The following is a 14,938-nucleotide window of genomic DNA, read 5'->3' as shown; positions in this document are numbered from 1 at the left end:
AGGTGGGTGGCGAAAGTGTTAACAGTTATATGTTTGTTGAGAAGATCATTTCCACCAATCGTAGAATTCTGCTTGATCACGATCTCTTGCCGATCGTAGTTACTATGTACGTTTTTGTTGGTTAGATTATTGTAGATATTGGCTCGATGTTGGTGGTCCTCAGCGAGGCTGTGAAAAAAACAAATTCCAAACGAACGACGTATTGACTAGCTTGATGTCATGTCTTTTTCGTCCGCCTCTTGTTCGTCGACTTTAGCGTATCTGTAGCGGACGCCTCTGCGGCTGTCGAATCGGCTTCGTCGTTGAATGCGACCTTCTTGCCGCTGGACTTTTGACTCTTCGACTTTAATGTCGTCTCCTTCTCGTCCGATTTGGAATCTTTAGCTGCTTTAGCCTCTACTTCCTCATCCTTCTTTTTCTGCTTCGCTCTCTCAAGCGCCGCTGCTTTCTCTATCTTAGCAACTTGTGCTTTCGATACCTCGAATAAATGCTGTCCAAGAATCTCGGACTCGATCTCAGGTTTCCGAAACCTACAGCCATATTAGCATTTACCCCCCATAACCAACCAGAGAAGGAAAAGAAATACATACGGCGAAACCTTACATTCCCTAATCAACCCCCCTCCCTTCCTCTTCCCGAACTCCGGATCATACAACCCCGCAAAAAACCCCTGCGCGCCTTCATCCGTCGACTTCAACACCACCCACCAAAACGGCCAAGTAACTAGATACGCCAACAACCCAATTACACTCCCCAAAGACAACCACCTCCTACTCCCGGGACTCCTCATAATCCCCGGATCCACACTCCAAACCTTCACATTTGTCGGCATCCCATCCGGTCTTTTGTATTCATCCAACTGTCTTTGTACCTCCGCCACCAAAGCCATTACCGCGATCTTTGCAGCTCCATAAACTAACCATGGTCTTCTACCCGGATACCCCCTTTCCAAAAACTCCGGATCGTTCAGATCTAATTCTCCAAGCATGTAAGCCGCACAGGTAGCAACCAAAATCTTAACATCCCTATCCGGCGGCTGAACCTTCAACGCAGGCATCATTAACGTCAAAAAATGGTAATAGGCAAGGTAATTGACCCCCCAATGGACCTCCACTCCATCCTTTGTCACCCCTCTCGACGAAAACGGTGGAGCCATGACACCGGCTGCGAGGACAATACTGTCTAGTCTTCGGGGTGGAGCGTTATCTAGCCATTTTGTACAGAATAGACGGATGCTGTGGAGAGATGAGAGGTCGCATTCTTCGGCGTAGATTAGGTTGTTGGAGTATTTTTTGCGAAGGTCGGAGATGTAGTCTATTAGCCAGTAGTCTTGGGTTGAACGGACGAGGAGGACGATTTGGGCGCCTTTGGAGGCTAGGTCGTTTACTATTGCTGCTCCAAGGCCGGATGTGCCGCCCTATATATATTTTATACATATCAACTCTGTGACCCTGTAGTTTGGAATAAAATGATATTGTAAGTGATCTAAAAAAAGGAGACACGATACTTACAGCTACCATCACGACCTTCCCATGCATCACACGTTCGACCTTATTCGTCTCCCCGCCGAAGAACCAGCGGAGAATGTAGACTAACGCAGCCCATGGTAAGATCCGGAGTATCGTCGGCAAATACGGAACAGATGAAGCGCCTTCAGAGAAGACCTGGCCCAGGAATTCGACGGGCATGATGGGCGAAGGAAACTCGCAACTGAAGCTCGAAGCCCTACGCCAGGTAGCAAAGGAAAGGGAACGTGGAAACTGTACAAGCTAATTAGCGAGTGAATGCGTTGTGGTTGTGGTTCTGGGTCGCGTTTAAATGTCTTGGCGGTCGGGCCAAAGAAGAAGCATCTTTTGCGACTCACCAAATCCATATTCACGAAATTTCAGCATCAGCCTTTCAGCATCGCTCGCTCCAGGTTTCGGTATTCGGTCTTGCCCAACATGAGTCTCGAGGATTTACAGAGCCTCGAGCTGCTCTCGCTCGTCTCGAAGATTACCACTGAGTTGACGAATCATTTGGGAATGTACGTGTCTCCGTATCTTCCTCTCTACCATTAACAGTTCATCATGGAATACTAACAGCACTCCACAGAAATGACAAGACTCTCGCCGAATTTATCATAAACCTCCACAATGACTCCAAATCCCTCACCGACTTCAAGTCCCGACTTACATCCATGGGCGTCGACTTCCCGAATTCGCTAGCGGAATCTATCGACCGATTAATCCTAACGATGCACCCACGGCATAAGAACAAAGGGAAGAAGAAAAAGGACGAAGATGAAGATGAAGATATGGGCGGGCTATCTGCATTCGAAGACTTAGAGAAGAAATCGAGGGTCTTTAAAGGTCTAGCATTACCTGATGCTGATGACGCGCCGTGGAAGGCTGAGTACGACAAGGCGGAGAAGGATGCCGGTGAAAAGGGCGCGAAAAAGAAGGAGGAACCGGATGCGATTGATGATACACTGGCGTTGTTGGAAAGCTTGGAAGGAAAGGTTAGGGCGGAGAGGAATAGGAAGAGGACGAGGAGTCCGAGTCCTATTAGGGATGATAGAGACGGGAGGTATGGGAAGAGCAGGAGGAGAAGCCGAGATCGGAGTCCGGGATATGGAGGGAGGGATCGGAGTCCGAAGAGGAGAGATGGCGACTACGACCGGTACGGAAGGAACGGAGGCCGTGATAAGGAGAGAAGAGGCAGGCGATATGATTATGACGATGACGACGAGTTCAAACGCCCGCCTGCTAAGGAGTTGGATGATGCGCCAACTATGTTCAAAGTTTATGACGGTGTCGTGTCTGGAGTCAAGGACTTTGGTGCCTTTGTCAACTTGAGGGGTGTGAAGGGCAAGGTCGATGGCTTGGTCCACATCTCCGCTATACAAAACCAAGGACGGGTAAACCATCCTTCGGACTTGTTATCGCGAGGCCAACCGGTGAAAGTTAAGGTTATCTCGATTGAGGGTACTCGAATCGGATTATCAATGAAAGAGGTGGACCAGGAAACTGGGAGGGATTTGATCCCAGGGAAGAGAATAGGGACCGGCGCGAACACGTCCAAGCTATCTGGAAGGTTCGGAGCACACGAAGAAGTTCCAGTGTTTGAAGACGACGATGAAGGCAAGGGAAGAAACAAGAAGAGGTTGACATCGCCGGAGAGATGGGAGATCAAACAACTTATCGCCTCCGGCGCACTAAGCGCGAAAGATTACCCCGATATCGATGTTGTTAATGACGAGATCGAGAATGGTGGAGAGTTGGAAGAGGACGTGGATATCGAAGTCCGAGAGGATGAGCCGCCTTTCCTTGCGGGACAAACAAAACAGAGTCTAGAATTATCGCCCATCCGTGTGGTCAAGGCGCCCGATGGATCGATGAACCGTGCCGCTATGTCCGGAACTACCTTAGCAAAGGAGAGAAGAGAGTTACGACAACAGCAACAGCAAGATGCAGCGTCCGAAGCAGCCCAAAATGTCGACCTCCAGGCCCAGTGGAATGACCCCATGGCTGGTGAGCGGCAATTTGCTACTGATATTCGGAATCAAGTTTCGAAGGCCGGTGATGTGCCAGAATGGAAGCGGGTTACGATGAGCAAGAACGAGAGCTACGGGAAACGGACTTCGCTGTCTATCAAGGAACAGAGGGAATCGCTTCCCGTATTCAAGTTTAGAGAAGCCATTATCAAGGCCGTCCACGACAACCAAATTCTCATCGTCGTCGGTGATACCGGGTCTGGAAAAACGACACAGATGACACAATACCTTGCAGAAGCAGGATTCGGGGATCGCGGTATCATCGGTTGTACGCAGCCTAGACGTGTAGCGGCGATGTCCGTTGCAAAGCGTGTAGCTGAGGAAGTCGGGTGTAAGCTTGGTCAGGAAGTTGGATACACCATCCGTTTTGAGGACTGTACAAGTCCGGAGACCAAAATCAAATACATGACAGACGGTATGCTTCAGAGAGAGGTCTTGCTAGATCCAGATCTGAAGAGGTACTCCGTGATCATGTTGGACGAGGCTCACGAGAGAACGATCGCCACTGATGTTCTCTTCGGTCTTTTAAAGAGTACGTGTTACGAATATCCCATTTTAGTTTATGTTGCAAGCTGACGAATCCATAGAAACCATCAAGAGACGGCCGGATCTGAAGATCATTGTAACATCAGCTACGCTCGACGCTGAGAAATTCTCTCACTACTTCAATGAGTGCCCGATTTTCTCGATTCCCGGCCGTACCTTCCCCGTGGAGATCTTGTACACCAAGGAGCCAGAATCAGATTACCTCGACGCTGCCTTAATCACCGTCATGCAAATCCATCTGTCGGAACCGCCTGGTGATATCTTGGTGTTCTTGACAGGTCAAGAAGAAATCGACACGGCCTGTGAGATTCTTTACGAGCGTATGAAAGCCCTCGGGCCAGCCGTACCCGAGCTCATCATCCTCCCCGTCTATTCTGCTCTACCTTCGGAGATGCAGAGTAAAATTTTCGAACCCGCACCCCCCGGCAGCAGAAAAGTGGTTATCGCGACAAATATCGCCGAAACTTCCATCACAATCGACCAGATTTACTTTGTCATCGACCCCGGTTTCGTCAAGCAGAATGCTTTCGATCCAAAGCTGGGGATGGACTCCCTCGTCGTTACTCCGATTTCCCAGGCACAGGCCAAACAGAGAGCCGGTCGTGCTGGCCGTACAGGTCCCGGAAAGTGCTATAGGTTGTATACGGAAGCCGCCTTCCAGAGTGAGATGCTTCCGTCTTCAATTCCTGAGATCCAACGCCAGAATTTGGCCCATACGATTCTTATGTTGAAGGCCATGGGTATAAATGATCTATTACACTTCGACTTTATGGACCCGCCGCCGACGAATACCATGTTGAACGCTTTGGAGGAACTCTATGGCCTTGGAGCTCTAGATGACGAAGGTCTACTTACCCGTCTTGGAAGAAAGATGGCAGATTTTCCTATGGACCCGGGTCTCAGCAAGGTTTTGATTGCATCTGTGGATATGGGCTGCTCCGATGAGATGCTTACGATCGTGGCCATGTTGCAAGTTCAAACCGTGTTTTACAGGCCCAAGGAGAAACAACAGCAAGCCGACCAGAAGAAAGCCAAATTCCACGACCCCCACGGTGATCACTTGACATTCTTAAACGTCTATAACTCCTGGAAACAAAACAACTTTTCAAGTCCCTGGTGCTTCGAAAACTTCATCCAAGCTCGCTCCATGCGTCGCGCCCAGGATGTACGACAGCAATTGGTCTCCATCATGGAGAGGTACAATAATCGTATCATTAGTTGCGGAAGGAATACAATGAAAGTGCGACAGGCGCTTTGTACCGGATTCTTCAAGCATGCGGCGCGGAAGGATCCAACGGAAGGGTATAAAACTTTGACGGAGGGAACGCCGGTGTATATGCACCCCAGTTCAGCGCTGTTTGGGAAGCCGGCCGAACATGTTATTTATCATGAATTGGTGTTGACGACGAAGGAATATATGCATTGTACGACGGCTATTGAGCCGAAGGTATGTTTTAAGTCCTTCTTTTGTTTTCTTTATCAAGGGTTAATACTGATATATTTTCTTTGATTTATAGTGGCTTGTTGATGCAGCTCCTAGATTCTTTAGGGTCGCGCCGACAGATAGGCTAAGCAAGCGGAAGAGGAACGAGAAGATTCAGCCATTGTATAATAGGTTTTCGGATGGAGACGACTGGAGATTATCCGCACAGAGAAGACAAGGGAGAGGTGGGGGTGGGGGCACTTGGGGTTAAGCATGATGTTATCGATGTATCCCGACTCCTAATATTTTAGGATCGAGGGTTACATAATATGTTGTTATATAGGATGTATGTATGAGTAACGACTTGAAAGATGAATCCTGGTTTAATAGAACTGTACCATCCGGCTCCAAAAGCGCAATGACATTAGTTCAATATAAGCACAAGAGGAATGACTCCCAACTTGCAGGATCCTAGTTTGGTGCACTGTGTTGGAGATGATCCTAAATGGCACCTGCGCCAGGGTTGATATATAAGCCGAAGCTATCCCTCCACCGGAATACAACCCCAAATAGCACCAACTTCAAGAAAATACCATCAACCACCGTAAATCCACACCTCTACCTCTCCAATAGCTACATCGAAATAGCAAATACCTTCAAGATGTCCGAAGTCAAACGTGTCGCTTTCATTCCTCTCGAATCCAGTACGTCACACTAGCCAAACCCCTCCACGCGTATCCCACCCCACTACCACATCCAAGCTAACCACCAAATCCATAACAGACCCCGATACCTTCAACTCCCTCGCCCACAAACTCGGCCTCTCACCCTCCCTCTCCTTCACAGATGTCTACTCCCTCACCGACCCGGACCTCCTCTCCTTCATCCCCCGCCCCGTTCACGCCTTAATCCTAATCTTCCCCACCAGCGAAGACTCCGCCAAACAAAACAACCACCTCTACGCGCAAGCCACAGCCACAGGACCGGTTCTCTACATCAAACAAACCATCAAAAACGCCTGCGGTCTAATGGCCCTCCTGCACTCCGTTCTAAACGGCGTTGTTGCCGAAAAACATCTGGTAGAAGGGTCAAACCTCGCGGCTTTATTAGAGGAGGCGAAGCCATTGGATCCATATGCTAGAGCTGAGTTGTTGATTAACTCACCGAGTTTGGCGGCGGCGCATAAAGAGGCCGCAGAAGCCGGGGAGACCGAAGCGCCAGATGCGGAGGCGGAGGTGGATTATCATTATATTGCGTTTGTGAGGGGTACTGATGGGGGGGTTTATGAAATGGATGGGAGCCAGAAGACGGGTGAGAGGAGGATTGTGGAGTCTTCCGGGGAGGATTTGTTGGCGAGTGAGGAGGTTAGGATCGCGGTTGGGAAGATCATGGAGGATACTGGGAGTGTTCATTGTGGGATTTTGGCACTCGCGGAGGGTGCGTAGAGCATAAACTTATAGGACACAGAGAGGAGGACAAGAGGGGTAGTTTCGTTTTTTGGTTTGATTTCATTTTTCAAAAATGGTGTTCGAGGCGATGAAGGTTTCTTTTTGGTCATTGCATGGTCTGGTCTTGTGGGTTATCATCATATACGACTAGGTAGCTGCATTTCCGTCTTACAATGCTACTCCAGCAACAGGGTTATCCATTTTAAGGTTGGAATAGGGAGGAAGGCTAAGTGATCAATAAGCAGTTTCAACGATGTTCGATCTCGAACATGAATTTGATAGGTGTTTTAGTTGCTGTTGGTCGGTGAGAAAATCAGACTATATACAGCCAAGAGCATGGTGAGTAGCTTAGCTTAGCTTTGATGATATAATAATCAATCCTCCTCGGGATCGGTCAGCTTGAAGTTCCTCGTGAGCCAATGCAATTCGTGGACTATAGAGCGCGGTTTTCCATCAGGGTTTTCCTTAGCCCAATCCCAGTCATCAAAATCTACAATGTAGACCTGTCCCGAATCTTTGTCCCATAGCACATCCTCCGAAAGGATCTCCCAGAGTTCTATATTTTGTGCGCGAAACTCCTTTAGAGCTCTCTTCAAAGCTACCCACACTTCGTTCGTAGAGTTGAAATTAGTGAACTTGTTCCAAAAGGCGCCCCAAGGCAATCGTTCACCAGGGCAGGCAGATTTTATGATAACCGCCCCTCCAGGAATCGCTCCCCTGCTGCCTAAGGTGCTGCCAGCTGCCAGTAATTTTGGTGTACAGATGGCATCTTTCATGATTTCCAGAGCTTTAATATCCGGTTTGTAACTAGAAAACGATAGGTCACTAACTCGTTCCTTCCAGCGGACGAAGGGATATTTATACTAACAGCTTAGCATATCTAGGAGGGAAAAGCTTCATGAATGCTGGTTTTGGTGCGGATCCCTTTGTGATGAACTGTCCTTCGAAGAAAGTATCACTGTGATAGAGATCCAAGTCAACGGTGAACGTGCCCAACTTTTCCTCGCCGGTATCATCAGCAAAGACGATGCAGTCAAACTTTCGTGTGAGCTGCTCTTCATGATCATTCATCGCAAAGGGTGCTGAAAAGACTCTAAGCAAAGTAAAGTGACAGTGGTGGTGGTGTGTCGGTGGGCCGATAAGTGATAGGTGATGGTTGGTTGGTAGGTAATGAAGAAGTACCAATCCAAGAGTACTGGGAGAAAGCATAAAAGAGGAATGGTCAATAGTTAAATACCAGTTACCTATAACAGCTTGCCTGGTTCTCTAGCTCACGTGCATAACCATTAGTAGCCACAAGCAGCCTTGAGTCACATGGTTTATCACACCTAGCTGGTTGATCGATGAGAAATATCTTCTCGAACCTGTGGATTCTGACTGGTGCTCTTAAGGCGGCTTCAATTTTATTGCTTTTCCTTTCGATTATCTTCCGTCAAAGTTTAAAGGTAAAGGTTACTGGGTTTGCGTTACTTTATCTGTACCAATACATAGTCTAGCATGTACACATAAGAACAAAACCTTCAAACAAAGAAGACGTGGCGATAATACGGTAACTTTCGTGGTAATTCTGAAGCTCTGAGATATTGATATCTAAGTTTGAAAGTACCAGACTACATATCCAACTCGATAATCGGGGTTGCTCGAGAGTCAAGCATTCAGGCCTAAATGGCAGTAGTGATGATATTTGTTTAAAACCTCTACTGATAATAATGCTAAAGAGGCTGAAAATTCAAACATTTGGTTCGAATCTCATAATCAATTATCTGTCGGGGTTTCGTTCGCCGCGGGGATTTCCAAACTTTTTAGGTCAGCTGTCAGCTTAAACCTCGTAATCCATATGGTCATGATTCTCACTTACAAGGACGTTAAATGGAGTCACGTCAGGATATAGATGCCCCTCTACACCTTCTTCGCTCTTGGTGAGGAGTGTCAAGATCTCGGAGATCTACGGTCCAAGGGGTTTTTAGTTCAATAGGCGCTAGAAGTTGCATGCCTTCGTTGTCCTGGGTTTTGATAATAACCATATCTGGGGAATCTCCGGGATCCTCCCCGAAGGAGCTTTCCACACACTTCGGGTCCCCAAAACGCACACTAGATACCTTCAAATCTAGATTTGGGAAGGCTCGCCCACTCCTGGTTCGCGATTCAAACGCCTTGCTAATAAACCGATGAATCGGTTCGGCCACGAGCTCGATAACCTTCTATTTAACACCATATTTCTACCCTATAATGTAAAGCTGGGGCTCGTTCGTACGGGCAATCTTCATCCGGGTAGCTGCGCTATTTGGCCCGCTTTACAAGCTCTCGATGAAGGATTTAGCATTGGCAGCGAAGTCCGTCCACTCATCGAGATAATCTGCAACTATGCGCTTTCCTGCCCTTACTGACGGATGTTCATTCCTGCCTTGACCGATTTTAAATTCCGGGAGAGCTTCCGCCAATTGTTCCAGTATCGGTTGAAGGTGATCCTCGTTCGACGACATTATCAGGGCTATTCCTGTCGATGGTCTTCTTTTTGATTTTGTTTGGCGGAGGATGATGATATGAATTTTTAAATAATAGTGAGCAAATTTGTGAGCTAAATATAGGTAACAAGTCGAGAAATATTGGCCCCGGCTAAGCTCGTTCTAGTGATATCCTATAGCATACCAAGCATACAAAGTACACAAATCTCAGAATCACTATAGAAATCCTGTTACAAACACCAAACTCTATAGCTCTACCAGCCCTTCAGGGTTTCCAGAGGTGAGTAGCATAGGTAAAGCACATATGATATGACCCTCGAGAGAACCTAAATGGCCTAACTTCAAGGCTACGCTAACAGAAAAAAAAAAATTTCCCTACGATAATCAACATCAACGGAGAAATTTCTCATCACGCCATATATCAACAGATGGTATCTAAAGCAGTTCACGTTAAGACATTCAACGACGATCCATATTTGCATATCCTTATTACAAATCGTGAAGGAACAGGGGGCCTTAATACAAGCATCTCTAGAGAGAGAGCAAATATGCTACAGTTATAGCGAACCCCTAAGCATTGCAGTATTCTATATGCTCATAGAATGCTGGGTCCTTATTTAGAGACATTTCGGAGATCAGACACAGTCTAACTACTAGTTTTGTTAACAATTGTTCTCTCGGTAGGATTGTGTGATTCGATTTTGTTTGACAATCCTCCATCGATCCCATCAACCACGTTGTCCGTATGATCTCTCGCTTCAGTCCGGCGATCCATTCTCAGTTACCCAATTTACCACACGAAAGTCAGGACGGGAGGGAAAATAACGTCGAAGATAACATGATGGCACTAGCGCGTAGTTTGATGGGAGGGGCTTTGTAACTATACGCCTCCGTCATACGTGCCGCTAAACAACTATCGTTCGAGGTCGGGAGAAAATATGCGTGCCCCAGCCCAAACAGAGATACCAGGGCTAGATGTATCGCCAATATACGTACAGAATCGAGCATTATATAATCCCACATACCATAGCAAGTATCGACCGAATGATTTGCAAAACGTTTTTCTAGGGAAAGGTCAAGAGCTGATGCTGATGAAAGCCACCTCAATTGTTTTCAATTGCAAGTTTATTTAATCTGTATTAATATATCTTTCATATTCGCGACGGGGTACTAGGCTGACTATTCGTAGCATCACTTTTGTGAGAGAGCCCGGATGGCTCTCATTGTCAGTGAGCTTACATTTGAGGGGAATTTCTTTCCGTCGTATTATTGTCCAAGATCAACTTAATTGAACTTCCGTAAAGGGCACGATCGGTTTATGTGTGTGAAATTATATTTAGGATGCAGCATTATGATAAACATTCGCCGAATCCCTCGTAATAAGATAACATTGCGCGTATAACTTGGTGTCCGAGATGGCTTCTCAGTCGAGGACTGTCCGGATGTGTAATTCCAATGCGTCACTGTAGTAATAGCCTGGCTGAGTACATTGTATACCGTGAGGGTCGGGGCATATGGGTCAAAAGGTTCGGTAGAAGTCGTCAGAGTAGAGCCGTAAAGCGTAGCAGCCCTTGTAGCTTGTAGCAGGGTTATGATTATGATTACAACCCCGCTCCCCTGAGTAGTGGTCGAAATTCCGGTTGTCGACCCGTACCGTGTAGCTATCGTTGTTCGTGCGATGGTGCTTCCCATACTACTGCTAGACGACGAGGACGTCTTACCCGAGTTCTCTGTGCCCCTCGATGATATAGACAGCGAAGTTCTTGACGAAGAGGTCGCCCTCGTCGAGAGCAACCCCAAACGCTAGGGTAATCGCACTTGAAGTGCCATTTCCAACAACGAACTTCAATTCCCCTTGGCTAGTTTTGCACCATGTCGTTTTTGAAGCTGTCGAAGGTGGATTAGGACCGATAAGTAAGCCAATTGACTCCTCGGATCGTTTATGGAGAGTGCCAGGAGGCAATATCACATAAAAGGTGTCCCCTGTGAGAACATCTCTCAGCAAACCCGAATCGGACAGGTTGAATGTAAGGACAGTTCCTCCGATACACGGGATAATGTAACCCTCTCGTAACCAGTGCCTAGGCCGACAGTGAGGTCGACAGTAAACCCATCGCCTGTAGGAGAAGGACCCGACGTAGCTGTCGATACTAACGTCGTAGACCAAGTCTGACAGTTAGCGCATCGAGTGACGGAAGGGAATATGCCTGTGCAAGGACAGTAATTAAGAGATGTGGTAGTGTATATGATAAAGACGACAGACTGTGCAGCCGTCAAGGGCGACAAAAGGAAGCCCAGGCCGTAGATGACCCCTAGGAGCCGCATCTTGAGAATAGATGATGATGTAAGCAAGGACATGTCGTCCGAGAGAGGAGTGGTCCGTCGACGAGTCGTCACCCATCCTTCCTCCGTGATCTTCGGGATAGCGACACTGTATATCCCCCGTAATTCTTTGGCCTGAAACAGACTTAAATATGGTATAAATATAGCCCACCAAAATGTAAGATTCCAACTTAAATCCACTGAGAGAAACAGGCCTCGCAGGCAAACGCCCGCTGCCATTTCCAAGCATCTTTAAATCCGTCAAACCTGCCACTAAAGAGGTCCTTCACAAGGCATCCATAGCCTTCGCCTTGAACTTCTTATTCATCCTCTCCGCAGCTCTAAACATAAAATTCGAGCCATGTAACTCCAAAACAATCGGCTCAGCGCCTTCCTTCGTCGTATCTGGCCACGGTATCTCAAACCTAAACACCGAATGCTCCTTCGGTATATCTATCTCAAAGTCGTTAGAACAGAAGAATTCCAAATTTCCAGATCCATCACCATTACTATTTTCCCGGAAAAGAGCAACATACGTTTAATTTCGTCCTTCTTGGTCACAATCACAAACGTCATTTTGGTATCCTTCACCACAATCCCCTTAACACCTACCCGACTAGGACACCGATTCCTCACAACTTCAACTTCACAGCCATGGAAATCAGCAGCACAAAGCTTAGCCGCCGTGGCTTGTCCCGCCGTTCCATTATTCCCAAAGCTTCCCTTCAAGATTTCATGGATATATCCTATCCATAGTTTATTCAATGGTTCGTATATTGCATACTTTTGGGCTTCCTTGGGAATATCATAGATTCCTAATGCTCGTTTTTCACGCGCAGATAGAGGTTTTGGTTTTGATGATGGTTTTGAGGAAGCCTTTTTTAACTTGTTGGCGAGACGAAGTTCGCGACGACGGGTTCGTGCGTCAGTTTGTTTTAGCGTAGAAGTGGCGAGTTTTCGGAAGTCGAGGGGACGGTAGGCGACTTTTTCTTTGTAGATACGGGTTGCCTCTGTAGCGTCGTTGGGGTGGGCGAGGTGCAGTAGGGATTGAGCGTATGGTTCGTTTGAAGTCGCCATTTTTATTATCTCTTTTTAAAGATTATAGTGAAGTTTACCGATGATGAGATTGAAGCAGGGATTCGAAGGTTTGACGTTGAATTAAAGGTTTTGAGGCTCTGCGGGCGTACTAAAATTTATATGCAGTGCAACCACAACCACGCGATACCACGTGATTTTTCGTTGGCAAAATTCGGGCAGGCTTGAAGATGGCTCACCATTTTTAGATAATAATTCTGCCGTTCGATTGAACTAGAAATTAGCTTGTTTGGAGCAGAATTGATGTCGCTGCCAGGATATATAGTTCTGGTGATGAGATGACCCTCGCAAATTTGTGGTGGTCAACACGGAAAACGCAACAGACCAGGTTTATCTTTGTGGCTGGTCATGCAGTTGGTTTACAAGCCAATAAAAGAAAGTCCCTTGGGACTATCTAGGTAAGTGCTTAAGTAGCCTAAGTAAGTACCTACTTATCTACGTAGGTAGATGGTTTACGAGACTAAGTTTACGTACGGTTCGTTCCGGTAGTATATGGACTAAATTTATCACGTCAGCCCCACACTAAGCAAGTCCTTCGTTAGCGGTCTCTGACAATTGGTAATTTTGGCCCAATGCTACTTCCGTGGGCATTCGTTGGTCGCGTTAACTTTTATGTTAACTTTTATTGTCGTAAATTTTAAGTAATTCGCATTTTGTTTCGTCGCGCCACCACAATCTCAACCTGCAACTCATATCGCCGTAAATTTAATTACAAAGCTATATAGAAGCGCTTGAAATAAAAGGCGATTTAGTCTTCTGAGCGGCTTATACGCAGAAGTAAATTAACCATCGACCTTATCCCAGAAAACAGTGTCATTATGATTCAAATATAGGTCTCTTGGATTTTAAATTCACGTACGACGTCGGTATCAATACCGCATTAACTATCCCAAACATCAAACCAACTGACAGAAATTTGCAAATAAAATTCCTAAAAAACCTTCAAAGTAATACCTCCCCTCTTCCCAGTCCCCTTGACACCAGCCTTCATCTTCCTCCCCTCCAAACTCCCCACAACAAACCCCTTACACCCTCCAAACGGCTCAAACCGCAACGTCCACTCCTTAGCAACCTCAATCCTCCTCCTATCCAACAACTTTTTATCATGAATAGGTTGTCTCTTCCCTAAATTCGGCCTTAAGCCCTCCTTCCAATTCGGTGCGCACCAGAACCAACCGGAACTTCGCTTATCATATCATAATCTGCGAAAAGTCCCATTTCATGCTCACCGGGCCCGCCGGGGATATCGTACAATCGATTGCGTTTAGGAATAAAAGGGCTTCCGCAAAATGTAGAACGGGGCTATATGAGTAGTTAAGTATTAACATAAGTATTTATAAAAAGAGAGACTAAGAGGGAGGACTAGTACCTAGAACCAGAGGAGGATCCCTGGTATTTACAAGTGTCGGAAATCAATATGCTAGCATATTGTAAAATCAGTATCTACTAGCTCTGGCCGCAATATCTTACTAATTCGTTACGTACAAACTGTATGAAGACATCCTTGATATAGGTCTGTAATAAGTACTTAGCCCAAGCACTTACATGCGGCTGAAGTCAGAGATATCGGATATATAGCTGTTGATCGCTACCCTACCGGTGTACACTTCAAGCATTATAAAAATTTAGTTAGTCGCTAGCAGATGCACCTAATATGCAATATCTATACAATAGCGGCATGGGAGAGAGGTACCTTAGATTCTTGACGGTTAACGGAATTGCCATAGAGGATGCCCGGATACACTAGATATTTATGTACATACTTGAATACGTACATGCGGCTAGCGACTCCTTGCATTGCTTGCTAAATTTCATTTGCTAGTTTCAACTGGGGAATGCAGGACAATGGCTCATGCATGACATCTCATCGGGCACGTGCTCGGAACGTTAAATATATTCAAGTACTTAAGTAGCTGATAACTTGCAATTGAGAAAATTCGGTTCCGGATATCGAGATCTTAAGATTAGGCTGGTCTTGATTCGCAGAGACAATCGAGTGCATGGACGATGAAATTTGCTGGATATATCTCTTGAATTCATTCTCAAATTAAATGTTAGTTGTAAACCATATCTCAATGTTTCTTTTGCAGAGAATGGTTTGGAT

At 46.4% G+C, this 14,938-nt stretch overlaps 6 protein-coding genes across 6 annotated transcripts; 2 read left to right on the top strand and 4 right to left on the bottom strand.

Moving 5' to 3' along the window:
- Nucleotides 1–217: 217 nt before the first annotated feature.
- Nucleotides 218–1,688, bottom strand: DFL_005836 (uncharacterized protein; the record flags this gene model as incomplete). The annotated part of the gene is made up of 3 exons (XM_067635153.1): nucleotides 218–530; nucleotides 591–1,417; nucleotides 1,512–1,688. 3 exons carry the CDS (start codon nucleotides 1,686–1,688, stop codon nucleotides 218–220), a joined length of 1,317 nt encoding a protein of 438 aa, XP_067489611.1.
- Nucleotides 1,689–1,943: 255 nt separating this feature from the next.
- DFL_005835 (uncharacterized protein) lies at nucleotides 1,944–5,775 on the top strand (the record flags this gene model as incomplete). Its single annotated transcript, XM_067635152.1, has 4 exons — nucleotides 1,944–2,026; nucleotides 2,095–4,067; nucleotides 4,123–5,528; nucleotides 5,599–5,775. 4 exons carry the CDS (start codon nucleotides 1,944–1,946, stop codon nucleotides 5,773–5,775), a joined length of 3,639 nt encoding a protein of 1,212 aa, XP_067489610.1.
- Nucleotides 5,776–6,009: 234 nt separating this feature from the next.
- Nucleotides 6,010–6,949, top strand: DFL_005834 (uncharacterized protein; the record flags this gene model as incomplete). Its single annotated transcript, XM_067635151.1, has 2 exons — nucleotides 6,010–6,208; nucleotides 6,288–6,949. The coding sequence occupies 2 exons, from the start codon at nucleotides 6,010–6,012 to the stop codon at nucleotides 6,947–6,949; spliced, it is 861 nt and encodes a 286-aa protein (XP_067489609.1).
- Nucleotides 6,950–7,326: 377 nt separating this feature from the next.
- Nucleotides 7,327–8,023, bottom strand: DFL_005833 (uncharacterized protein; the record flags this gene model as incomplete). Its single annotated transcript, XM_067635150.1, has 2 exons — nucleotides 7,327–7,759; nucleotides 7,821–8,023. 2 exons carry the CDS (start codon nucleotides 8,021–8,023, stop codon nucleotides 7,327–7,329), a joined length of 636 nt encoding a protein of 211 aa, XP_067489608.1.
- A 4,002-nt stretch (nucleotides 8,024–12,025) lies between these two features.
- Nucleotides 12,026–12,816, bottom strand: DFL_005832 (uncharacterized protein; the record flags this gene model as incomplete). The annotated part of the gene is made up of 2 exons (XM_067635149.1): nucleotides 12,026–12,192; nucleotides 12,276–12,816. The coding sequence occupies 2 exons, from the start codon at nucleotides 12,814–12,816 to the stop codon at nucleotides 12,026–12,028; spliced, it is 708 nt and encodes a 235-aa protein (XP_067489607.1).
- Nucleotides 12,817–13,765: 949 nt separating this feature from the next.
- On the bottom strand, nucleotides 13,766–14,336 carry DFL_005831 (uncharacterized protein; the record flags this gene model as incomplete). The annotated part of the gene is made up of 4 exons (XM_067635148.1): nucleotides 13,766–13,959; nucleotides 14,087–14,136; nucleotides 14,204–14,254; nucleotides 14,320–14,336. The coding sequence occupies 4 exons, from the start codon at nucleotides 14,334–14,336 to the stop codon at nucleotides 13,766–13,768; spliced, it is 312 nt and encodes a 103-aa protein (XP_067489606.1).
- Between the last annotated feature and the right edge of the window lie 602 nt (nucleotides 14,337–14,938).

The sequence above is a fragment of the Arthrobotrys flagrans genome (genome assembly GCF_004000055.1).
Source record: "Arthrobotrys flagrans strain CBS H-5679 chromosome Unknown unitig_9, whole genome shotgun sequence".
Classification (NCBI taxonomy): Eukaryota; Fungi; Ascomycota; class Orbiliomycetes; order Orbiliales; family Orbiliaceae; genus Arthrobotrys; species Arthrobotrys flagrans.
The sequence above is the reverse complement of the archived record's forward strand: the minus strand, read 5'-3'. Positions and strand labels throughout refer to the sequence as shown.